The following is a 22,530-nucleotide window of genomic DNA, read 5'->3' on the forward strand; positions in this document are numbered from 1 at the left end:
GGATTTCAGTTTGGTTGACCTTTCCTGCACTGCTCCAGCACTTGGATATTCCTCCTATAGTATGATGAGCAGAATTGCACAAAATAACTTGGCTGGACAATGTTTATTGTACATATTCATTTTCACCTTCTAATGTTTGTGCTCTATGCATTTGACTATGCATCGCAAGACCTGGTTAATCTTTCTTGCTGCTACTCATATCGTGTTGATTTCAGTTGGCTTTCCATTAATAATCCTTAAATCCCTCACCTTTTCTTATTTTTGTATCTGAGAGCTGTTTATATTTATATCGTTCATTTGCTATCTGTGGACTTATTATCTTGCAATTGTTCACATCACAGTTTAAAGTTTATTTACTAATGTCACAAGTAGGCTTACTGCAATGAAGTTACTGTGAAAATGCCCCAGTCGCCACACTCCGGTGCCTGTGCGGGGTACACTAAGGAAGAATTTAGCATGGCCAATGCACCTAATCAGCACATCTTTTGGACTACGGGAGGAAACCAGAGCACCCAGAGGAAACTCATGCAGACACGGGGAGAACATGCAGACTCCGCACAGACAGTGACGCAAGCCGGAATTCCAACCCAGGTTCCCTGGCACTGTAAGGCAGCAGTGCTCACCATTGTGCCACCGTGCCACTGTTTCTTCCTCCTGCCCAACCAATTCAGGTCACTTTATATTTGATTTGCCTCTTCTTCATGATTTCAAATCTCACCTCCCCATTTGGTCTCAGTTGCAGACTTAGATGGATTTGTATCTGCCCACAGCTCCAAATCATTAACATGCATTTTCAACAGCAGTAGCCCCAGCACGCTGCAGCACCTTGCTAGTCACACTTTGCCATATTCTCAAAAGGAGATCATGCGGCAAAAGAGATTGATTGGCTGGGCAAAATAACCTGTTTCGGTCTCCCATGTATTTCAGCATGTTCCCCTGGCTTAAACTGTTTTCAACCCTTCTGAGACACCTGGTTCATACTTACCTCTCTCGTGGACTAATCAATTGTGTGACTTGGGATCAAAGACCATTCTGTAGATTTATTTCATTTAGATACCTTTGACTGTATCACCCTCCCTTACACAAACTACCTGACCACTTGTCTTATTATTGCCAGCAGATTTTATAACATTCTTTATTAATCATGTAACATTACATTGACAATTTGAATACAGACCTAAAATAAACCTTGATTAACATTAGACAGCACATATTATCCACAATGCCAGGTAGCTGCAAATAGTTAATTAATATTCTCTTTCAATTAAATTATCCAGATAGAAGATCCAGTAAGCCTATTGCCACCAACATGGCGATTTGCATTGAATTTCACAAAGGAGGTTTTTGGAGTTTCATCCCAATGTTTGAGAATAAATTTCTCTATCAGATAATCTGTGGCAATTTGAGCAACATGATAACTGCACTTTGTGAAAGTAAGATCCTGCAGTTCTGTCAGTTATACCGTGTATTGCAGCAAAATTTCAGGCATTTATCATTTTCTGTAGGGAACTTAGTTTTCGCAAACGGTCACAGTCAGCTGATGAGGAAGGCTGTTCGGAGTTAGCAGACTCGCTGCAGCATCTGACTTTGTCGGAGTTTCTTAAAGAGTATGTTTCAAACGTCTAATAAATATGTGTGTATGTATGTACACATTGCATGTGTGTCTGCATATGTGTGAGTATGTGTATGTTGAAGTAATGTCCAGCTAACGTTAACCCCATTAAGTTACACGCTAACATTCACAAACTGGAAAACCTCCCACTGAGGCCTTTTACATGAAGCTGATGTGCTGGAACAGATTTTTCCGTTGACCAACTTTCAGTGTTTTAATGACCAACGAGTAGAATTGTTTCCCTATCCATAGTCAGTGGGAGAGAATTCCACTTATCTTTCCTGAACTAATTGATGTGATGGTACTGGGCAGTTTAATTGCTATTTTAACAAGATTGGAGAAGCTCAGTCTGGAATGCAGATGCTTGACACCAACTCTTCAACATTTGAGAAATTGATAATTTATTTCTTCTTGAAAATAGCAACTTAAAAAGAGCTACTTGTGTTTATCTGGTAACAAACCCGAGAAGTGAATAAATTTAATTTCTGATAAATAACATATTGCATCTTTTGGCGATGCAAATATTGTTTGAATAAGCATCAGTCATAGATAAATGGGTAAGAATTATCATTGACTTCATGTAAACAGCTTCATTGTAGGCCTGACTGCAGTAATCAAATTGTGACTTGTAATATGGAAATGTTCGTACAATAAACATTGCATACAAACAATGTCTGTGGAGGAATGTAAAAAAACTCACTTAATTCAAATGAAGGATGAAAGCCCTCCACCTGCTACAAAGTTTAAAAATGGTTAACACTAAGCAACACAAAACCCTTTAGCTAAAAGCGAGTGGTTATCATCTGGCCAACTGGAGTGATAGGAACATGCTTTATTCATTTTGCATATTACAGTAAAGATATTTATTTACAGATGACTTCACTCATCTACCCGGTCCTTTGTATTTATTTTTGGGCTGGGTGGAAAGGCAGGGGGAGAGAAACTTGTAGCTTACAATGTTCCTGGACAAGGGAATGGGAGCTTTGCTGACTTGTTGATGTGGAAATGCAGGAAGAGGGATCCAAAGCTCTTTTACAACTAACTCATTTGGAGAGATCATCCTCATAAACCTGGACGTGTGGCTGGTCCCAGAATCCAGTCTTTTGGGATAATTAGCTCCAGTTATGCAGTGAGGCAGCAGACTGTTGGCAGTGGTTTGTTTGAATGCCCTTGTATAAACTTGCCTTCTCTTTCCCTATTAATCATAAAAATTGTGCTGTCGTAATTAAGCCATGAATACGCCTGTAGCAATTATCTATACACTGAAACATGTTTTCAAATAAAGGTAGCCCTAAATTCTTGTTAGGAATTAGTATCAACATGATTCAGATCTGCTCCTAAAATAGGCTTCATAACATTGGTGATTCACATGATTGGCAGTACAAATATGTGACTGAGCCAACTGTTACTCTTCCACTAGTTCCACACCAACTGCTTTTCTATATTTACATATTATGGCCAGAACTCTTATCACCTCGACTGTGACGGAATTGGAGTGGGCAAAAGTCTGACAACAGAAATCTCCATTGACCTCGGGTAGGAATTGCTGGCCTCATCTGAGCAAGGCCATAAAATCCCTCCCTGTGTTTCCAAAAAACTGCATTTGCATGAACTCCTCTTTATAAAATCTTACTTCTGGCTGCGATTTTTTTTTGGGGGCACACACTTGTGCCGAGTTTTCAATTATGATTCCCTACATTAACATTTAGAACGGAAAGCATCTATGTAATTTTTTCATGCTGTAATTATACATCACACAGGACATATCCCACCAGGCCATAATGCTTGACATTCCATCTTCAAGGCAAGTGATACTGTGCCACCTGCCATCAAATCCAGTAGAAATCAGTCCATCGCTTGACATGCTGTGAGCAGAGGTTGGAGAAACTTGGTTTGTTTTCTCACTGGAACGACGGAGGTTGAAGGGCGACCTGATAGAAGTCTGCAAGATTATGAGGGGCATAGACAGAGTGGATAGTCAGAAGCTTTTTCCCAGGGTGGAAGAGTCAATTACTAGGGGGCACAGGTTTAAGGTGCAAGGGGCAATGTTAAAAGGAAATGTACAAGGCAATTCTTTTTACACAGAGGGCAGTGGTGCCTGGAATCCGCTGCCAGGGGAGGTAGCGGACGTGACTTTTAAGGGGCGTCTGGGACAAATAACGTGAATAGGAAGGGAATAGAGGGATATGGTCCCCGGAAGGGTAGGAAGTTTTAGTTCAGATGAGCAGCATGGGCCAAAGGGCCTGTTCCTGTGATATAATTTTCTTTGATCTTTGACACTTCTTGCTTTTGCCTCTCAATGAGCTTAAGCCTTCAACTAACCCTTCTATCCCTGCACTGTGAAGTATCCATTTTTCTCCTCTGCTTGTTATGCAGCACTGCTCCCTTCCCTGTTGTGACCTTGTTCTCCAAACTCTGCTGTGCCAACATTGTCAGAGAATGGACTTTAAGCTGTTTCGCATTTTACGTTTTTACTATAGAATTGGCTAATGAACTTGGTGTCATTAAACATTTCCATAAGTTGATTCCATGTCCGTGACAACCTGGAGAATGTGAGTTGGAGGATCCCTCATTGCTCATGCCGGACATTGTGATCTGACAGGGGCCTCAATATGTGTTTCCCTTGCCTGGAGGAGGTGAATTGATGAGCGATGTAGTGAAACTCGACAAGTTCACTGACAAATTGGTTTATCTTCCATCAAATACATTAGTCTCAAAACATGCAATTTCACTCTGAGAATTATTTATTTTCAACCACTCATATTAACAACAAATAAATGAATTCTGTTAGCTTTGCCCCTGATGTGACCCTGCGTTGCTGAATTGACTGCTGGTAACTTCTGAAAAAAAGGGAGTTCTTTGTCCTTTTCACTTCCCTGTTCCCAAAATGGGGCAACAGCTTTGTGTTCCAGGCTTTCCCGAATTTCTTAATGGGCTTTATTTGACTGTTTTACCTTCTCATGGCTAACGTGCCTGCTCCTCTAAAATCTCAATCTGCACAGTCATTTGCTCCAAAACCTCGAGATTTTCACTTGACCCTTTCTCTTTGGATTTCTGGCATTGTGAGCTTGATTTTCACAATCGAGTCGTAAAATATCCTGACTTAGAAGGCTTGCCTCAGTTTAAAGGGCCCTGTTACACCCAATCCTTGCTTTGGTGTTGCGGGGAAGTCTGGTCTAACAGCCATGGGAGTGGATTGTAAGCGGCCATTGGTGGGGTTAGGGGTGGAGTAGGGGAGCCGAATGGGAGCGAGTGCCAAGGAAGGCTGGTTAGAAGGCCTGCCTTTGTTCTCTGGAATTTGATCTAGTTGTTTTAGAAGTTGATACATAAGAACATAAGAACATAAGAAATAGGAGCAGGAGTAGGCCATCTAGCCCTTCGAGCCTGCCCCGCCATTCAATAAGATCATGGCTGATCTGTTGTGGCTCAGTTCCACTTTCCCGCCCTCTCCCCATAACCCTTAATCCCCTCTCTTATCAAGAACCCATCAACCCGCTTCTTAAAAATATTTAGCGAGGCAGCCTCCACCACTTCAACGGGCAGAGAATTCCAGAGATTCACCACCCTTTGAGTGAAGAAGTTCCTCCTCAACTCCGTTCTAAACCGCCTCCCCTTTATCTTGAGGCTGTGCCCCCTAGTCCTACTGTCTTTTTTGAGCGGGAAGAGTCTCTCCACCTCTATCCTATCCGTCCCATTCATCATCTTATACGTCTCAATGAGATCTCCCCTCATTCTTCTAAACTCTAACGAGTACAAGCCTAGTTTATTCAGCCTCTCCTCATAGCTCAATCCCCTCAACTCCGGTATCAGCCTAGTAAACCTCCTCTGCACTCCCTCCAGGGCCAAAATATCCTTGCGCAGGTGCGGCGCCCAAAACTGCACACAGTACTCCAGCTGCGGCCTCACCAATGCCCTATACAGCTGCAGCAAGACCTCCCTACTTTTATATTCAATCCCCCTCGCTATGAAGGCCAGCATCCCATTCGCCTTCCTGACCACCTGCTGCACCTGCAAGCTGGGTTTTTGCGACTCATGCACAAGGACCCCGAGGTCCCTCTGCACCGTCGCCTGCTGCAGTTTTTCGCCACGTAAGTAATAGTCCTTCCTACCATTCTTCCTACCAAAGTGGACCACCTCACACTTGCCAACATTAAATTCCATTTGCCATTTACTGGCCCATTCGCCCAGCCTATCTAGATCCTTCTGCAGACTCTCCACACCCTCCGCACAATTTGCCTTCCTCACCCCTACCCTCTCCTCATACACCCTCTTGCTCTCCATCCATCCCCAATCCTGTACATGCACTTCTATAACACCTCATATCGTCATGCCATGTCCATAGTCACTCACCCAGTAGCCATTATGGACAGGTCTCAGGATCCATGCATAGTTGAAAAACTTTCAATAGCGCTTGCTCTCATACACACTTGATGCTACAAAAAACCTCTCCCATTCCTGAAACCCGTTCAAAGATTTTTAAAGCCTCTGAGGTGGGTAATTTGTTATATAAACAAACACACTTCTATTCAGTAATCACTTCCAAGTCAGTTAATCTTTTAATAGCCTCTTTAAACCGTCAATCAAAATGTGAATTCAGCCAAGAGTTCATGATAAAACTCAGCTTTAATAAAGGCCGTTGGGAAATTTCAGCAAATAACTCATTTGAAATTGCAAGAACAGATGCTAATGATTTTTCTCTAAGCTATATCAGATGATCCGTCAATCAGTGCAGTCCAGCAGAGGATGCTTTTTTAAACTACGATAACTTCAACCTGTTCTTTTTCATCAATGGTGGATGATTTAAATAACTTAGGATCACAACACTTAAACTTATCTGCCCTTCAAGAGCATTTACATCCACTCTTCTAATATCACATGTAAGCAGAATACATATACACACATTTTATAGAGAAATTCATGTCTGTAGAGCTGCTCAGTAAGATAAATGGGTGGTTCCACTAAATCAAGATTTTTGTCAAATGCAGAGAAATTAAGTATCATATTTGATTAGCCCACAGTCCTTTCATGTATATTCTAATTAATTGAATCATGTATAATTATCATGCAGAAAGTGCTTTTCCAATGCAGTTTTATGCATGCTTCTACGAGCTCATTTGTTTCAAAGAGCACTTAATTCTAGATTCCTGCAAAATAGAAGTAATATACTCTAATCTGTGAGCAGTGGAGATTACACTGTGATCTTAATCAGAAATGCTATCAAAAGTGCACGTACGTATTTATAAATTGTGGTTCTTCCAGGAGTAAATTATTTTTACATTGCTAAATACAGATTTGCCCACAGTTTACATTTTTCTAGTTAAAGTAAGTAAATTTGTCACTTTTTAGGCACACCACCTGCACCCAAGTCTAAAATCAGACAGAGATGCTGAAAGCAATCATTGTAATTTAAAAACGAAATGGCCAAAATGGGCAGTAGTCACAACAAAATAAACCATGCAACACTTTTTAAGGTTCCAAAATTGTGAGAACTGCTCCTGAGGAGCCAGAAGTGCACCTTGTTGGTGCAGAGAAGAAAAAGAGGCATCCATGACCCATGAAGAGCCAGGCATCTTTTACGTATGCGAACAAACAGACTAATAATGTTTGAGGCCAGCTGCATTCAGGAAAACCAGGTCCAGGTGCTGCTGAATATCCATTCCTGAAAGGGACTTGTACAGGCTGCCATCACCAATGCTAGGTGTTTAAAATGAATTTACCTAAATGTGGAGATGCGAGAAGAGAGTTCCTTTCAAAAGCACATTAAAGTCTGGTGTTGTTCTTCCTGCCATGTATTCACCTGACTCCGACCTCTCTGAAAATGTAAGGTGGTGTAGGCACAGGCATTGCCCATTCCACCCACACACACCAGTGCCTGCTCCAGTAACTATTGAGGCCCTTATGTGGTCTCATTCCACTGCCAGTATTTTAGCTGCAGCCAGGAGATGGGAAGCATACGATGTTCAGAAAGTCCTGCTTTTTCAGCTGCACAGGCTGGTGTCAGGCAAGAGGATGCACCCTCCTTTTAGGACCCTCTAAGTTAGCAGCATCACTCCCGCCCAAGTCATTCTTCCCCTTAACCGTCCCACCTGCTGTCCAGAACTTGGTGTCCTAATCCCTCACTCCTATTGCCCAGACCCTGACTCCAGACTTAGCTGCGCTCTTTGATGGGTGGAGTTGCCTGTAGCCCCATCAATGGCCACCGCTCCCATTGGTGCTTTGAGGACTATGGAACCATTGGCCATCTAATTGGCTGGTGACTTTCCAACATGGGACCTTCCTAAGATAGGAACAAGCAAGTCTTGCCTTAAAACCATTAATTCTGTCCCCAGCGTTAAATTGGTGGGGTGGGGGGCTACTATCATGAGCGTGGGCTGGCTTTCTCTCTGGCTTTTTGCAGGAAGCCAAGGAGCTTGACAAGCTGAACATTCCAGCCCCTTGTGTCCATCAACGCAACGCAGCAAGTGCATTCATAGATTAATACAAGTGAACATACAGCTAACACAAACAGGAAAAATAGCGCAAGGTTGTAAGTGAACCATCAGGCCTCTAGGGATATTTTCCCCTTTGTACTAATTTTGCTTCTGATCTTCAAAAGCTAATGTTTTGTGAGCTTGCTGTGCTTGCAGCAAATTGTTATGTATCATCAGTCTCTTCATGGCTTGACCAGCTAATGTCACTCATCCTAAAATGCTGATTTGTTTGCAGTAACTGATGATCTGTAATAACTGTGTATCACTTGCTGGTAGCTAAATGTAAGACTTATCATCAGTATTACCAACCTTATTCCTTGAAGCATCTCAAAACTGTGTCAATTTGGAATTTGTAGGATATGTTTGAGACTAAATGGGTTTTCCGTTCTCTTTTTATCACGTTTTCACCTTCCCTCCCCCCGAACTCATTGACTCCTTGCTGGGGTTATGATGCTGTGGCAGCAATATCTGCCTTGCTGTTATAAATCTTTATTTATCTGTGAGCCTTAATAATGACTGTTATCAATCTATCCACCCATGGGCATCATCAAAGTCAATCTCAATCTGTTCTCACCCAATGGCCACAGCAGCCTACGTCCAGCAGGGAATGCTGACTAAGGTTCTCTGATTGAAAAACATAAAGTCAGCCCATGTTGCCGTCCTGACTGAGATCAGGTAATATAGTACAAACGAGGGAATCAAATCCTGGACCATTCTGGTCTCTATAGTTCAATTGCACACTAGTTTAAGCTTACTGAACCAGAAAATACATGTGTTTTGTTTTACTTTGGGGGAATTAAATCCTAGAGTGGACTTTCAGATTTTAGTCAGTCAAAAGAACTTGGCCTAAATCTATTTATCCTACAGAATTGAAGAGGAGGAGTGGGACAAGTATATTATTCCTTCAAAAGCAGAGACTGAGAAATATAAAGTGAGCCGCACGTTCAGCTTCCTCAAAAACAGAATGACAAGCACCAGAAATAAGGGAAAGGTAAATAAACTTTGTTATTCAACAACAGCACATTCTCTTGAGCACTGCAGTTGGAACCGGTCTGCACATCATATAAGATGGTAATATATCAGGTGTCCTTTTAAATTTTAAGCTTGCCATGTAAGGCAATGGACATGTGGTTAGTAATTTATTGTTGGGGCTTGTGAGGTTTAATCTTTTAAGGTATGAAAAACCTTTCTGATGAACAAACGCTTGGGGTGGATTTTACGACCTCGTTCGGACGAGATCATAAAATCCTACCTGAGGCAAACGGAGATTTCCATTCTCTGAGCCTTGGGGTGGGTGAGGCAGTAAAATTCCAGCCTTAATTTCCGAACTTATAATCTCTAACACTAGAGGCCTCAGTTGTACTTGACCTACAGGCTATGAAAGACTGGTATTTATGAATCAAGTAAAATTTATTCAGCAAGATTTTACTTGTACTTAATAAGAAGCAGTGAAGACAACATAGATGTTTCTCATCTCTCAAGATCTCAGGAACTCTTGGTATCGTCAGCTCAAACAAGATGGGCAGAGCAAGCCGGTAAAATCATATGAGAGCCAAGAAATCAAAATCATGCTCGATTTCTCGCCTCTCGCAATCTTATGAGATCTAGATTTCCAGCAAGAGGGTGAATAAATATTTAAGTACGTTATAATGTTAAGTTACATGGCATTAGTGAGCCTGGTGCTCAATCGTCCGGGCTCGCTTACCTTTATGGCCTCACTGGGAGAGGTTCTCTCCGGTGAGGAGAACACCTGCTTTCCATGAATGGGGTAGAACCAGAGGACATTAAGGCCCCCTGGGATGTCCGAAGGCAAAGGAGGGAGCGTGGGCAATGCCAGCCTGGCATCTCAGTAATGCTTATGGGGGCGGAGCTAATAGGTGTGGGGTTTATGGGGCCGGGGTCTATGGGGGCAGGGTCTATGGCGTGTGAAGCCTGAAGGGAATGGGGTTTATGGGGGCAGGCCTTACGTGGGTGGGACCTATGGGATCAGGAAGGGGGGGGACCCACTTCCACACTTCAGGCGATCGGTATGGGGGAGGGGGTCCGTTGCCACTATGCAGTTCTGATCAGTGAGGGGGGAGTGGCACGATCAGCCTGGGCAGTGTGGGGCTCCTGATCAGCCGAGGGCCCAGGTGAGGATGGGGTTGTGTTCAGGCTGCCTACAGCAGCAGAGGCCCCTGACAGTTCTCTCTCTCTCTCTCTCAGACACAAGAGGTCTGCACATGTGCAATTGCTCCCTCTGCAGGCTGGCTGGTGAATTAAACCCAGCCTACTGCCTGTAGCAGCTACAAATCGTCTAGCCCATATTTTTAATGTCTAAATCCATAAGATTGTGTGTGAAAACTCGCTCAAAAAACAGATCTGCAACTGCCCCATTTTCACACTAGCTGATACTCTTAGAATTATTCTCATAAAATTCTGTCCAATGTCTCTGTTGTTTGTCTTTGAAGTTATGTCTCCAAAAGAGACATACCCCTGAAGCCTTGGTATCACTGCGCACAAGGATCACAATTTCTCACCTTTTATTCCTCAGTCTCTCATTATTCAATCTTATTTTGGAGATGGTCCCAATTCATCTCTCCGATTGGTTATAAGATGCAAATCATTTCATGTCATCCCACCTTTGCCATCCCTGCTTTATGGATCATAAGCTGAGACAGGGCTCAATCACTCACTTCCTTGGACCCCAGAAGTAAACATTCCATTGCAAACAAATTATGTATTTCATTTTGATACCAAGCAGTCAGAAATAAAATCGCATTCTCTTGTCAACAAATTTTAACCCAATCCCCACACCGAAGCTATTAAAATCAACAGTTAAAACCACTTCCTATCATCATGTCAGAGAATAAAGGTTTCCTCTGGCACAGATCAATTGTAGTAATCATGGTTTGTTTAAACATAAAGGGGGTGATTTTACCATTTTGATTCCAAGTGCTGGGTGGACTAGAAACTCGGAGTGTTTCAGATCTGACTTTTAGGCCTGTTTTTAGTCCCTCAGATACATACTCTCCCTGCAAAATTTTGAGTACGTCAGATTTGTGTTGCAGAAGCCAGTGGGCAGAGACTAATGCACCCAAAAGACTGAAGAGGGACATAGTGCGTATGTGCAGGCCTGTGGTGCAGAAGTCTGACAGAAAAGAGAGAGCTGCCAGGCTGCCTGAAGCAGCTCACCCCCCTGTAATCACGGAGGCCTGGTGGGCATTGCCCAGGTGCCATGGTGATACTGCGAGTCTGGCACAGCCCAAGGGGCACCCCCCTACCCCCCATTGTCCTTGACCTCCCCAGGGGACCTCAATGGCCTCCAGTTCCACAGGGAAGGCCAAGTTGACTGCTCAGTGATCGTGGGGAGCAAGTACATTCCTCGGCAAGATCCTTTCCTGGTGAGGTCATAAAGACAATTGAGCGCTGGGTTCGCTAAGCAGATGCAAATGCTATTTTAATAAATTTAAATATATTAAGCTGCCTCTTGCCCATTTCCGGCGAGAGGCTGACTGGCACCCATTACACTCAACACTTTATTGCTCACTTTACCACCGTGTCGCGCCCAAAAATGGGCGCAATGTGATTGTAAACCATACTCAAAGTGTCATCTTAAGTTCAGGGTACTTTTAGCTATTCCTTATTGTATTTGGCCATTGCAACACCTAATTGGATTTTGGCCATTAATACAGCTGCTGCAACTCAAGACTCAAAGACATTCCATCATAAAACCTCAAAACAATGTTGTTTCTTCACAAGCAACTACTTTTCTATTTCCCAACAACTTTGACTGTTAATTGTCTAACAGAAATTCAAACTGATCCTTTTTTTGAAAGTGGTTAAGGAATGAATTCCAAATATGTTACAGGTTCTAAAAATTAGTAAAATTATCAAAATCTTCCAGGCTACAAATATTCTATGTGATGTAGTATCAGAATGTTATTTTGTTGAACATTAGAAATTGATTGAATAACATTACAACCCTTTTAATCAGCCTCACTATTATAACAACCTCCATGGAGCTTCACTCCCTGACCATTATAATAATAGTGAGGTTGTTTTAACGTCCCTTCGATATTTGTAAAATTTGCTTGCTTATTCAAGTTCTTACCCAATTCTAGTTCTGTGGCTTCTGATTTCATCCAACAATAGAGCAAAGGAGGTCATTTAGCTCATGGAGTCTGTGCCAACTCTCTCAAAGACCAATCCAGCTCCTCCATGCTTTCCCCATGTTCCTGATTTTTTATTTTATGCTTCAGATATTTGCGTACAGTAAGGTCTCACTTAAAGCTGTGGTTGTATTCCTGAAAGTCATAACTTTTAAGTAAGCATTAAGTGAATCATGAGTTCCCATTGGAATCACAGCTGGAGTTGCGTTCCTTCAGACAATTTTTATACAGCCTTTTCGCTGCACAAGTTGAAATACGATACTGTAATGTGCAGCACTGTGCATTCCCAGCTGGAGCAGCTTGCAAAGTAAAATAAATCACTGAACATCACAGAAATACTATATAAATTCAAAGTAGATAACATAAATAAGCCAAACAAGCCCTAACTAGCACAGCTTCTGTGTCTCACTCCTGAAACTCAGGTCAACGTTTTCACAGAATAACAGAATCCTTACAGCACAGAAGGTGGCCATTCAGCCTATCGAGTCTGCATGGTTCACTGAAAGCGCATTCAAAATGTCCCACTCTCCTGCCTTATCTCCGCAACCTTGCAAATTCATTCTTATCAGAATCCAATTCCCTTACGAATTCCTCGATTATACCTGCCTCCACCACACACTCAGGAAGTTTGTTCCAGATTCCAATAAAAATGTTTCCTCAGATCACTTTCGCGCCTTTAGCCTATTATTTTGAATATGTGCCCTTTAGTTCTTGATGCTCTCTTGAGTGGGAACAGTTTCTCACTATTTAACCTGTCCATACCCCTCAGGATCTTGAATCACTGTATCAAGTTTCCTTTCAGACTTCTTTTCAAGGAAAACAATCCAAACATCTCCAACCTATCCTCATAGCTACAACTCTTTATCCCTGGAATCATCTTGTGAATCTCCTCTGCACTCTTTCCTATGCCTTCATATCCTTCCTCATGTACGGCTCCCAGAACTCGATGCAGCACTCTAGATGAGGCTTAACTAATGTCTTATACATGTTCAACATGACCTCCTTACCCTAGTACTCAATGCACCTATTAATAAAGCCCAAGATGCTATATGCTTTATTAACTGCTCTCTCGACCTGCCCTGCCTTCTGCACTGAGGTCCCTTTGTTTCTCCATCTCCTTTGAAGTTTCTCACTTTATTTTATACTGTCTGTATTCTTCCTGTCAAAATGAATCATCTCACACTTCTCTGCATTGAACTGCATCTGCCACACATCTGCCAAACTCATCAAATATAGACCATTCTTATCACTGTTGACAATGTTTCCAATCTTTGTGTCATTTGCTGTAAACATCAGAGTTTAGGTCATTAACATATATCAGGAAGAGCAACGGTCTGAACACTGACTGCTGGGGAATTCCATTACAAACCCTCCTCCAATCCAAAAAACAATAATTTATCACATCTGTTTCGTGCCACTCAGCCAATTTCTTATCCAAGTACTTACTTTGCCTTTCATTCCATGAGCTAGAATTTTGTTCAGAAGTTGGTTGAATGACACTGTATCAAATGCCTTTTGAAAATCCATGTACACCACATCAACAGCATTGCCCTTATCAGCCTTCTCTGTTACCTCCTCAAAAACATCCAATTTACATTCAGTGACTGGTATATGATGACACCATTTTGTTGTGCATTCCCCTCTCATTTATAGTCAACCAGATGATAATCTGCCTTCCTGTTTTTGCTACCAAAGTGGATAACCAAACATTTGTTCACATTATACTGCATCTGCCATGCATTTTCCCACTTAGTCAGCTTGTCCAAATCACAATGAAGCATTTCTGTATCCTCCTAACAGCTCACCCTCCCTGCATGCCATTCAGAAAAAGACCCATTTATTTCTACTCTTCTCTTGTCTGCCAACCAGTTTTCTATGCATCTTAACACACTAGCTCCAATCCCATGTGCTTTAATTTCACATGCTAATCTCTTCTGTGGGATGTTGTCTGAAACCTTCTAAAAGTCCAAATAAATCACATCCATTGGCTCCCCCTCATAACTGCACTAGTTACATCATTGCAGAGTTCCAGTAGATTCGACAAGCATGATTTCCCTTTCATTTGCTGACGCTGCCCCTGTTTCCAAGTGCTCTGCTATAAAATCTTTGTTAATGGACTCTAGAATTCTCCCAACTACCAACACAAAGCTAACTGGCTAAATAGGCTATCTGATTCTCGCTTCCTCCCATACACTTGATCCCTTTAACATAAGAACATAAGAAATAGGAGCAGGAGTAGGCCAACTAGCCCTTCGAGCCTGCCCCGCCATTCAATAAGATCATGGCTGATCTGTCTTGGCTCAGCTCCACATTCCCGCCCTCTCCCCATAACCCTTAATCCCCTCGCTTATCAAAAACCCATCAACCTGCGTCTTAAAAATATTTAGCGAGGTAGCCTCCACCACTTCAACGGGCAGAGAATTCCAGAGATTCACCACCCTTTGAGTGAAGAAGTTCCTCCTCAACTCCGTTCTAAACCACCCCCCCTTTATCTTGAGGCTGTGCCCCCTAGTCCTACTATCCTTTCTGAGCGGGAAGAGTCTCTCCACCTCTATCCTATCCATCCCATTCATCATTTTATACATCTCAATGAGATCTCCCCTCATTCTTCTAAACTCCAACGAGTACAAGCCTAGTTTATTCAGCCTCTCCTCATAGCTCAACCCCCTCAACTCCGGCATCAGCCTCGTAAACCTCCTCTGCACTCCCTCCAAGGCCAAAATATCCTTGCGTAAGTACGGCGCCCAAAACTGCACACAGTACTCCAGCTGCGGCCTCACCAATGCCCTATACAGCCGCAGCAAGACCTCCCTACTTTTATATTCAATCCCCCTCGCGATGAAGGCCAGCATCCCATTCGCCTTCCTGACCACCTGCTGCACCTGCAAGCTGGGTTTTTGCGACTCATGCACAAGGACCCCGAAGTCCCTCTGCACCGTCGCCAAACCCAAAAGCTATATCAGTTTCTTCTTGAAATTAGACAATTTTTTGGCCTCAACTACATTCTGTGGTAGTGAATTCCACACATTCACCACCCTTTGGGGGATCTTCTCACCTTAGTTCTAAAATTAGCAACCCGCTCTTAATGGCAGTGAATGTTCCAGCCGAGCCTCTGACTCTGTCTCCCTGCCTTGCTCACAGGACCTCAGGTTTTGCTCTCTCCCTTCAACCTTGGCCTCAGGGACAAGGGCAGCTCCAGCATGAGAACATGGCAGCAACTGGCCTAGAGTGCAGCAAGTGGGGAGAGTGAGGCCAAAGTGCAAATAGCGGAAAAGCAAAAAATGGTGTCATAAATCGTAAAATAGCTCCTAATGAATAAATGACAGTAAAGCAAAATGACTTTAAGCAAGACAACTTAAAGCAAGGACTTTTTTGAAGCTTACAGTTGAATCTTTATCCATCATTCTTATCAGGCAGTGCATTGCAAATCCTTTTTTAAGAAAACAGTTTTTGATAACGTGTAAATCCTAGCCTTTTTTTGATGCTTTTAATTCATGTCCAGTAATCATGCCATCAACCACATTGTTTATTTCTTCACATATGATATTAATTTATGGTTGACTGGGGGCAGCATGGTGGCACAGCGGTCAACATTACTGCCTCACAGCGCCAGGGATCTGGGGTCAATTGCCGGCTTGGGTCACTGTCTATGTGGAGCTTTCATATTTTCCCTGTGTCTGCGTGGGTTTCCTCTGGGTACTCTGGTTTTCTTCCACAGTCCAAAGATGTGTAGATTAGTCTAATTGGCTGTGCTAAATTGCCCCTTAGTGTCAGGGGTTTAGGTTATGGGGATAGGGCCTGGCTGGGATTGTGGTCAATGAAGACTCAATGGGCCGAATGGCCTCCTTCTGTACTGTAAGGATTCTATGAGTTCTATGGGTAGATCAGAATACAGACCTCCTGAATTTGTTGTGTTTGCATGTTCTCTGCACTGAGACTGAGTGAACTGTTATAATTTTTTTTATTATTTCCATTGCAATTTTGAGTCTTTACTGCTTCTAATTCTCATTATATTTACAGTGATAAGAAAGGCAAAGTAACTGAACTGATTCACTGACCAAGGGAGTTGGTGACTTTAAACTGGTTTAGTCATTAAAAGAAAACCACCTCACTGCCCACGGGCGTAGGTTTCAAGGCCACCAGATGGTAGGGTTTAATCCCCAGCTCTTGCTGTCAAAATTATTCACAGGCTTTTAGTTATTAAATACATTTCCATTATTAAAGATACGCATTGCTTTGCTGAAAAGAGGGAGAAAAATCATTTAAGCCCTGTAATTGGATATGTGATATATGAATAACTAGAGTCTGGTCAAGCATTAAGCTGTAGACTAAACCTGACTGGGGCCGACCTCTGGCACATAGTTTTGCTAGCTTGCCTGCTGTTTGGCCAAGGCTGAGTGAATTAAGTGGATGAAAACTAAACCTGGAACTTGATGTCTTCCTGGCCAATAATTTGAGAGGGAGAGAAGTGAAGTGTGATGGTAAGGACAGGGATATTGAAATAATGGCAAAGCAGTGGACAGTTCACAAATATCAGTTGTATTGAGAACAATGACCTTATACTGCAGAATATTTCAGTTTGCAAATATACATGAATAGGATAGAAATGGAGGAATATGATTCCCGGAAGTATTATTTCAGATGGGCAGTACAGTCGGTGCAGGCCTGCAGGGCTGAAAGGCTTGCTCCTGTACTTTAATTTTCTTTATTCCTTGTATGCTATAAAAGTTAATTCATGTAAAGCTGTTTCATGCAAACTACAGCTGTGTGTGATTTTTCACCCCTGAAAACTTTTACTTTAACAGGGGAAACATAAGGATACCAAGGAGAAGGAGAAATGGAACAATGGCCATCTCTTCATGGCAGGGATTATTTCAGGGACAATGCAATGCATGGTTTGTGACAAGCTTGTTGGTGGAAAGGATGTTCTACAGTGCTTCAGTGAGTAGCAACCTTGCAGGTTATAGGGACAAACATTGAGTTGATGTCCATGATTCAAAATGTTGCATGGCAGAAATTCATGGTTTGCATCCAGCATAAACTTTATTGCCAGTATTTCTAATATGCACACCCGCCAGAATAATCTCTGAATTTGGAATGTTTACTTCAATTGTTGTACATCTAGGTTATTTCGTCATAAAGTAACATTTATTTTTCTTATCTTAACATCTTAAAGCAACAAAAGAGCCTATTAATCTGACTCCTCTCCTCCCACTCCCAAGAATGGCCATTTTTCTAGATGCAAAGATCAAGAAAAGGGCTGGAGACCAGGCTTGCTCAGAGTCCATCCCTTTTCAGTTAGTATTTTAGAATGTTCTTGAGGGATGGGGCAGAGCTTTGCTTGTTCTAAGCAAAGGGTTGTCAGAGCCAGCTTAATGAGAAAGAGGGGGCACCCTCCTACCTTGTGCTCAAGCTGTGGCAGCTTGACTAATGTCTTACCCCAGAATCCAAGACAGTGTAGCCCAAATCCCCTGCATAGCAGAGGATCAATGGAGATCCCTGCCAGCAGAGTTCCATTTTAAAGAGACAAATGCAATCTTTCACAGATCCATGCATTTAATTGGAACTTTTAGCCATCCGTCTCCATTTGCAACCACAAATTTAGTGATCCACAAGGCCCAACGTGCAACCGCAAAGCATCTCACCTTACTTTCCTGCCCTTTCCATTGACAATAGGCCTTTTCAGATAGCACACTCTGAAGCTGCTCCCAGGCCATGCACGTATAACTCCAAGCACACTATGCCCATCTAGAACTGGAATGAGGCAGAGAACCAGGGAATATCTGACCTAAATCTCCTTTTCAAAAGCTGGTGTTTTATTTTAAAGAGCAGAATGCCCTGTAAAACCATCACGGTTTTGTCAAGTAAGAGGAAGCCAGGATAATATTTAGGTTGTGTATCCTACAACAGAGATAGTTTGGAAGATAGATTGATAACTAAATGTTGACCAGGAAATGATTGCATGTGAATTCCATCATGGTAGTTGGGAGATTTAAATTCAGTTAATAAATAAATCTGGAATTCATAAAGAAAAGCTTCAGTCAGAAATGGTGATTTTACCAAACTGTCATAAAAATCTACCCAATCATGCATGCCCTATCCGAAAGGAAATCTGCCATCCTGTCAAAGTCTGGCCTACATGTGACTCCCAACCCAGTGTTATCTCTGAAATTGCCCTCAGTTAAGGGCAATTATAAAATAAGCAAGAAATGTTGACCTGCCGGAGGTGCTCACATCCTGTGAATGAATTAACTGACTCTGGTGCTACCTGAATTTATCATCTAATGTGTTTCTTTTACAGGTTTCTGTGATTGAAAATCCTGTTTCGTGTTTAGTTTTGCTAAACAAAACTGTTCTCTTTTTTAGATTGTGCCATGAATATTCACAAAGCTTGCAGAGATTCTGTTCCCATGTGTACCAAGGTCAAGAATCTAGTAAGTACTGGCCTTGGAAAAGGAATTAATTAGGATTCTTGAAAATATCATTTTTAATAATTTATTCTCAGGCTAGGATTAGCATTGGGTTAACTGCATTTTGTAAATCATGTCTAGTTTCCTTGAGGTGCTGTTGGTGGGTGTTCTCTTTTAATCACTGCAGTCATTGCACTGAACATCAGTCAATAATTATGTTAGGCAGGAAATTCCCAAATTTTGATGCAATGACAATGAATGAATGATGATATGCTCTTGACATAGAAGCATTGAAGAATTTCAAAGTTATTTACAAGAATGGTGTTGGTCCTGAATGATATTAGCTATCAGAAAGATTGAACAGTGTTGGAGCTTTATTCTTTAGAAAAGAGAAGATTGAGTGGTGACCTGATGCAGATTTTGAAAATTATGAATGGATTCAACAGGGTAGACAGGAAGAGAATCTTTTCGCTTGTGTAGGGAACAAGCGAAGGGAATTCAAAAATAGGATCTACAAATATAAGATAGCTACTACTGAATCTAATAGGAAGTAATGAGAAATTCCTTTATTCAGAGTTGTGGTTAGGATGTGAAACTCACTGCCACAGGAAATGCTGATAGTTTAGTTTTCAAGAGGAAGCTGGAAGGTACATCACCACAAATAACCTTGAGACAAAACATCCCGAGATTTTGTTCATCAAAAGTCTGATGACAGCAGGGAAGAAGCTGTTCTTGAGTCGGTTGGTATGTGTCCTCCGACTTTTGGATCTTTTTCTTGATGGAAGAAAGTGGAAGAGAGAATATTTTGGGTGCGTGGGACCCTTGATTATGCTAGCTGCTTTTCCGAGGCAGTGGGAAGTATAGACAGTGTCAATGGCTGTGAGGCTGGTTTGAGTGATGGACTGGGCTTCATTCATGATCCTTTGTAGTTTATTGTGGTCTTGGACAGAACAGGAGCCACACCAAGCTGTGATAGAAAGAATGCTTCTAATGGTGCATCTGTAAAAGTTGGAGAGAGTCATAGCGGACTTGCCAAATTTCCTTAGTCTCCTGAGAAAGTAGAAGTGTTGGTGGGCTTTCTTAACTATAGCATCCACATGGAGGGACCAGGACAGGTTGTTGATGATCTGGACACTAAAAACTTGAAAGTCTTGACCATTTCTACTTCGTCCCCATTGATGTAGACAGGGGCATGCCCTCCACTATGCGTCCTGAAGCCGATGACTATCTCCTTCGTTTTGTTGACGTTGAGGGAGAGATTATCGTTGTCGCACCAGTTCACCAGATTCTTTACCTCTTTCCTGTACTGTGTCTCATCATTGTTTGAGATCTGACTCTCAATGATGGTGTCATCAGCAAACTTGAAACTCGAGTTGGAGGGGAATTTGGCCACACAGTCACAGGTGTATAAGGAGTGTAGTAGGAGGCTGAGAACACAGCCTTGTGGAGCACTGGTGTTGAGGATGATTGTGGAAGAGGTGTCGTTGCCTAACCTTACTGACTATGGTCTGTGGGATCCAGTTGCAGAAGGAGAAGCCAAGCCCCAGGACACAAAGTTTGGAGGTGAGTCTCGAAGGAATAATGGTGTTAAAGGCTGAGCTGTTGTCAATAAATAAGAGTCTGACATTAGTGTTTTTGTTATTTAGGTGTTCCAGGATTGAGTGTAGGGCTAGGGAGATGGATTTGTCATGGGGATAGGTGAGCTGTAGTGGATCCAGGCAGTCTGGGAGGCAGGAATTGATTCATGACATGACTAAACTTTTGAAGCATTTCATAATGATGAATGCCAAAGCCACTGGGCGATAGTCTTTAAGGCATGTTGTCTGGTTTTCCTTTGGTACCAGGACGATGGCCGTCTTCTTGAAGTAGGTAGGAACCTCAGATTAGTGTAAAGAGAGGTTGAAGATGTCTGCAGTACCCTCGCTAGCTGGTCCGTGCAAGATCTGAGTGCTCGTTTGGGTACCCTATCTGGATCAGTCATGTTCCATGGGTGCTCTGACCTTTTGCTCAAAATGGGCATAGAATGCACCAGGGAGGGGCGCACTGGTGCCGATGATTTTACTTGCCTTCATCTTGTAGCCTGTTACATCTTGCAGACATTGCCATAGTCATCAGGAATCCATGTGGCTAGACTAGGATTCTTTCTCTACACCCTAGCTGTGATCTTTCTCTGCACCCTAGCTATGACTATAGCACTATATTCTGCACTCTCTCCTTTCCTCCTCTATGAACGGTATGCTTTGTCTGCATAGCGCGCAAGAAACAATACTTTTCACTGTATGCTAATACATGTGACAATAATAAATCAAACCAAAAATGAGCATGAGAGAAAATGGCGTAGAAAGATAAAAGCAAAACGCTAGAAATGCTGGAAATCTGAAAGAAGAGCAGAAAATGCTGGGAAAATGGTGGCGTAGTGGTTTTGTCACTGTAGTAGCAGCCCAGAGACCCCGGCCAATGCTGTAGGATGTGGAGATGCTGAGGTTGAGCTGAGGTAAGCGCAGTATGAAGTCTCACAGTAAATAAATAAACCTGTTAAACTTTAACCTGGTGTTGTGAGACTTCTTACAATGCTCTGGGCACGTGGGTTCAAATCCCATCACGCCAACTGATGGAATTTAAATTCAATTAATAAAAAAAGGAATATAAAACTCGTCCCAATAATGGTGACCATAAAACTATCGTCAGTTGTCATAAAAAGCCCTCTGGTTCACTAATGTCCCTCAGGGATAGAAATCTGCCATCCTCAGTGGCCTGCCCGACATCTTACTCCAGATCCATAACAATGTGGTTGACTGTTAACTGTCCTCTGAAATGGCCCAGCAAGTCTCCCTTTTCAAGAACAATTAGGGCAATAAATGACATCCATATCCCTTGAAAAATTAAATTTCAAAAAAGACAAAAGAAGTGTTAATGGCAGCGAAGGACTATAGAGAGTGCTGATTAGATAGAAAAACGTGGTACTGGAAGTGCAAAGCTCAGTGTTCAATGAAAGCAAAATTGAAGAACAAGTGACAGATGGGCATGGTGAAGGGGAGGGGTGTGGGTGTTGGGACAAAAGATTGTCTGGATTTAAATAAAGAGTCAAGATGGAGGAGAAAAATCACAGTCTAAAGTTGTTGAATTCAGTGTTGATCCAAAAGCCTGTAATGTACCCAGTCCCGAGTAGCCCTTGAATTGAGAGACCCTGCTGGGCCATTTCACAGGACATTAAAAGTCAGCCACATTGTTGTGGGTCTAATGTATCATGTCGGGCAAACAGTTAAGTGATTCCAGACAACTGCATCCCTGCCTGTTGGCTGTAAAAATTCTGAAGTGGCCAGGTCATTTTAACCTCCATGACTGCGCTCCTCCGCCCCCCCCTCATCAGCTGGCAGGATTTTAAGTCATTGCAGCACTCCATTCTGCAGCAGAACTTTTTTTCTCCCTGTCAGAAGCTGCAGGTGTGAGCAGACCTCTTTGAAGTCCTTTGATTGAGAAGACATGCCAATTTCACTGGCGGGGAAAGGAGGATGGGGGGGAGTGACGATGGTAGAGGGAGGGAGAGGAGAGGGGAAGTGTGGGGGGAGAGTTGGCAGGGTGGGGGAGAGGGTCCAGTCTGCACAACTGTGCACTCAGCCCCAATGTATAATTTGAAGGTGTTGAGGCTTCCTCGCAAGCAGAATTTGTGCAACTCTCTCCATTGCATACAAAGCCTTTGATCTGTAACAAATTCAGCATACAGTTTTCTTGTAAAAGATTTAGCTGTCAGCTCCATGTATTGCGACCATCCTCTAGTCACTAGTGTTTATTCTGATATCCATTTATGGTTCACTGCACCTCAAGTACCCCATTTATCCTGACTGCAATGTTGACAGAGTCTAAACCTGAATGACAGCCTGTGGTTA

The 22,530-nt window shown here is 42.5% G+C and overlaps 1 protein-coding gene across 4 annotated transcripts in view; it reads left to right on the top strand.

Annotated features, from left to right (window-relative positions):
- The window catches only part of arhgef28a (Rho guanine nucleotide exchange factor (GEF) 28a), a 393,722-nt gene that overhangs the window by 239,932 nt on the left and 131,260 nt on the right, over window positions 1–22,530 (top strand). For 3 of the 4 annotated variants that reach the window (XM_080189270.1, XM_080189271.1, XM_080189272.1), the window contains 3 exons: window positions 8,950–9,073; window positions 17,039–17,174; window positions 18,600–18,667. In XM_080189270.1, the coding sequence (XP_080045396.1) occupies window positions 8,950–9,073; window positions 17,039–17,174; window positions 18,600–18,667 (328 nt within the window). Of the gene's footprint in view, window positions 1–1,505; window positions 1,608–8,949; window positions 9,074–17,038; window positions 17,175–18,599; window positions 18,668–22,530 lie in introns of all 4 variants that reach the window. The other variant, XM_080189269.1, reaches the window with a different exon arrangement.

This window comes from Carcharhinus amblyrhynchos, chromosome 5, assembly GCF_965287045.1.
Source record: "Carcharhinus amblyrhynchos chromosome 5, sCarAmb.v2.hapA, whole genome shotgun sequence".
NCBI lineage: Eukaryota > Metazoa > Chordata > Chondrichthyes > Carcharhiniformes > Carcharhinidae > Carcharhinus > Carcharhinus amblyrhynchos.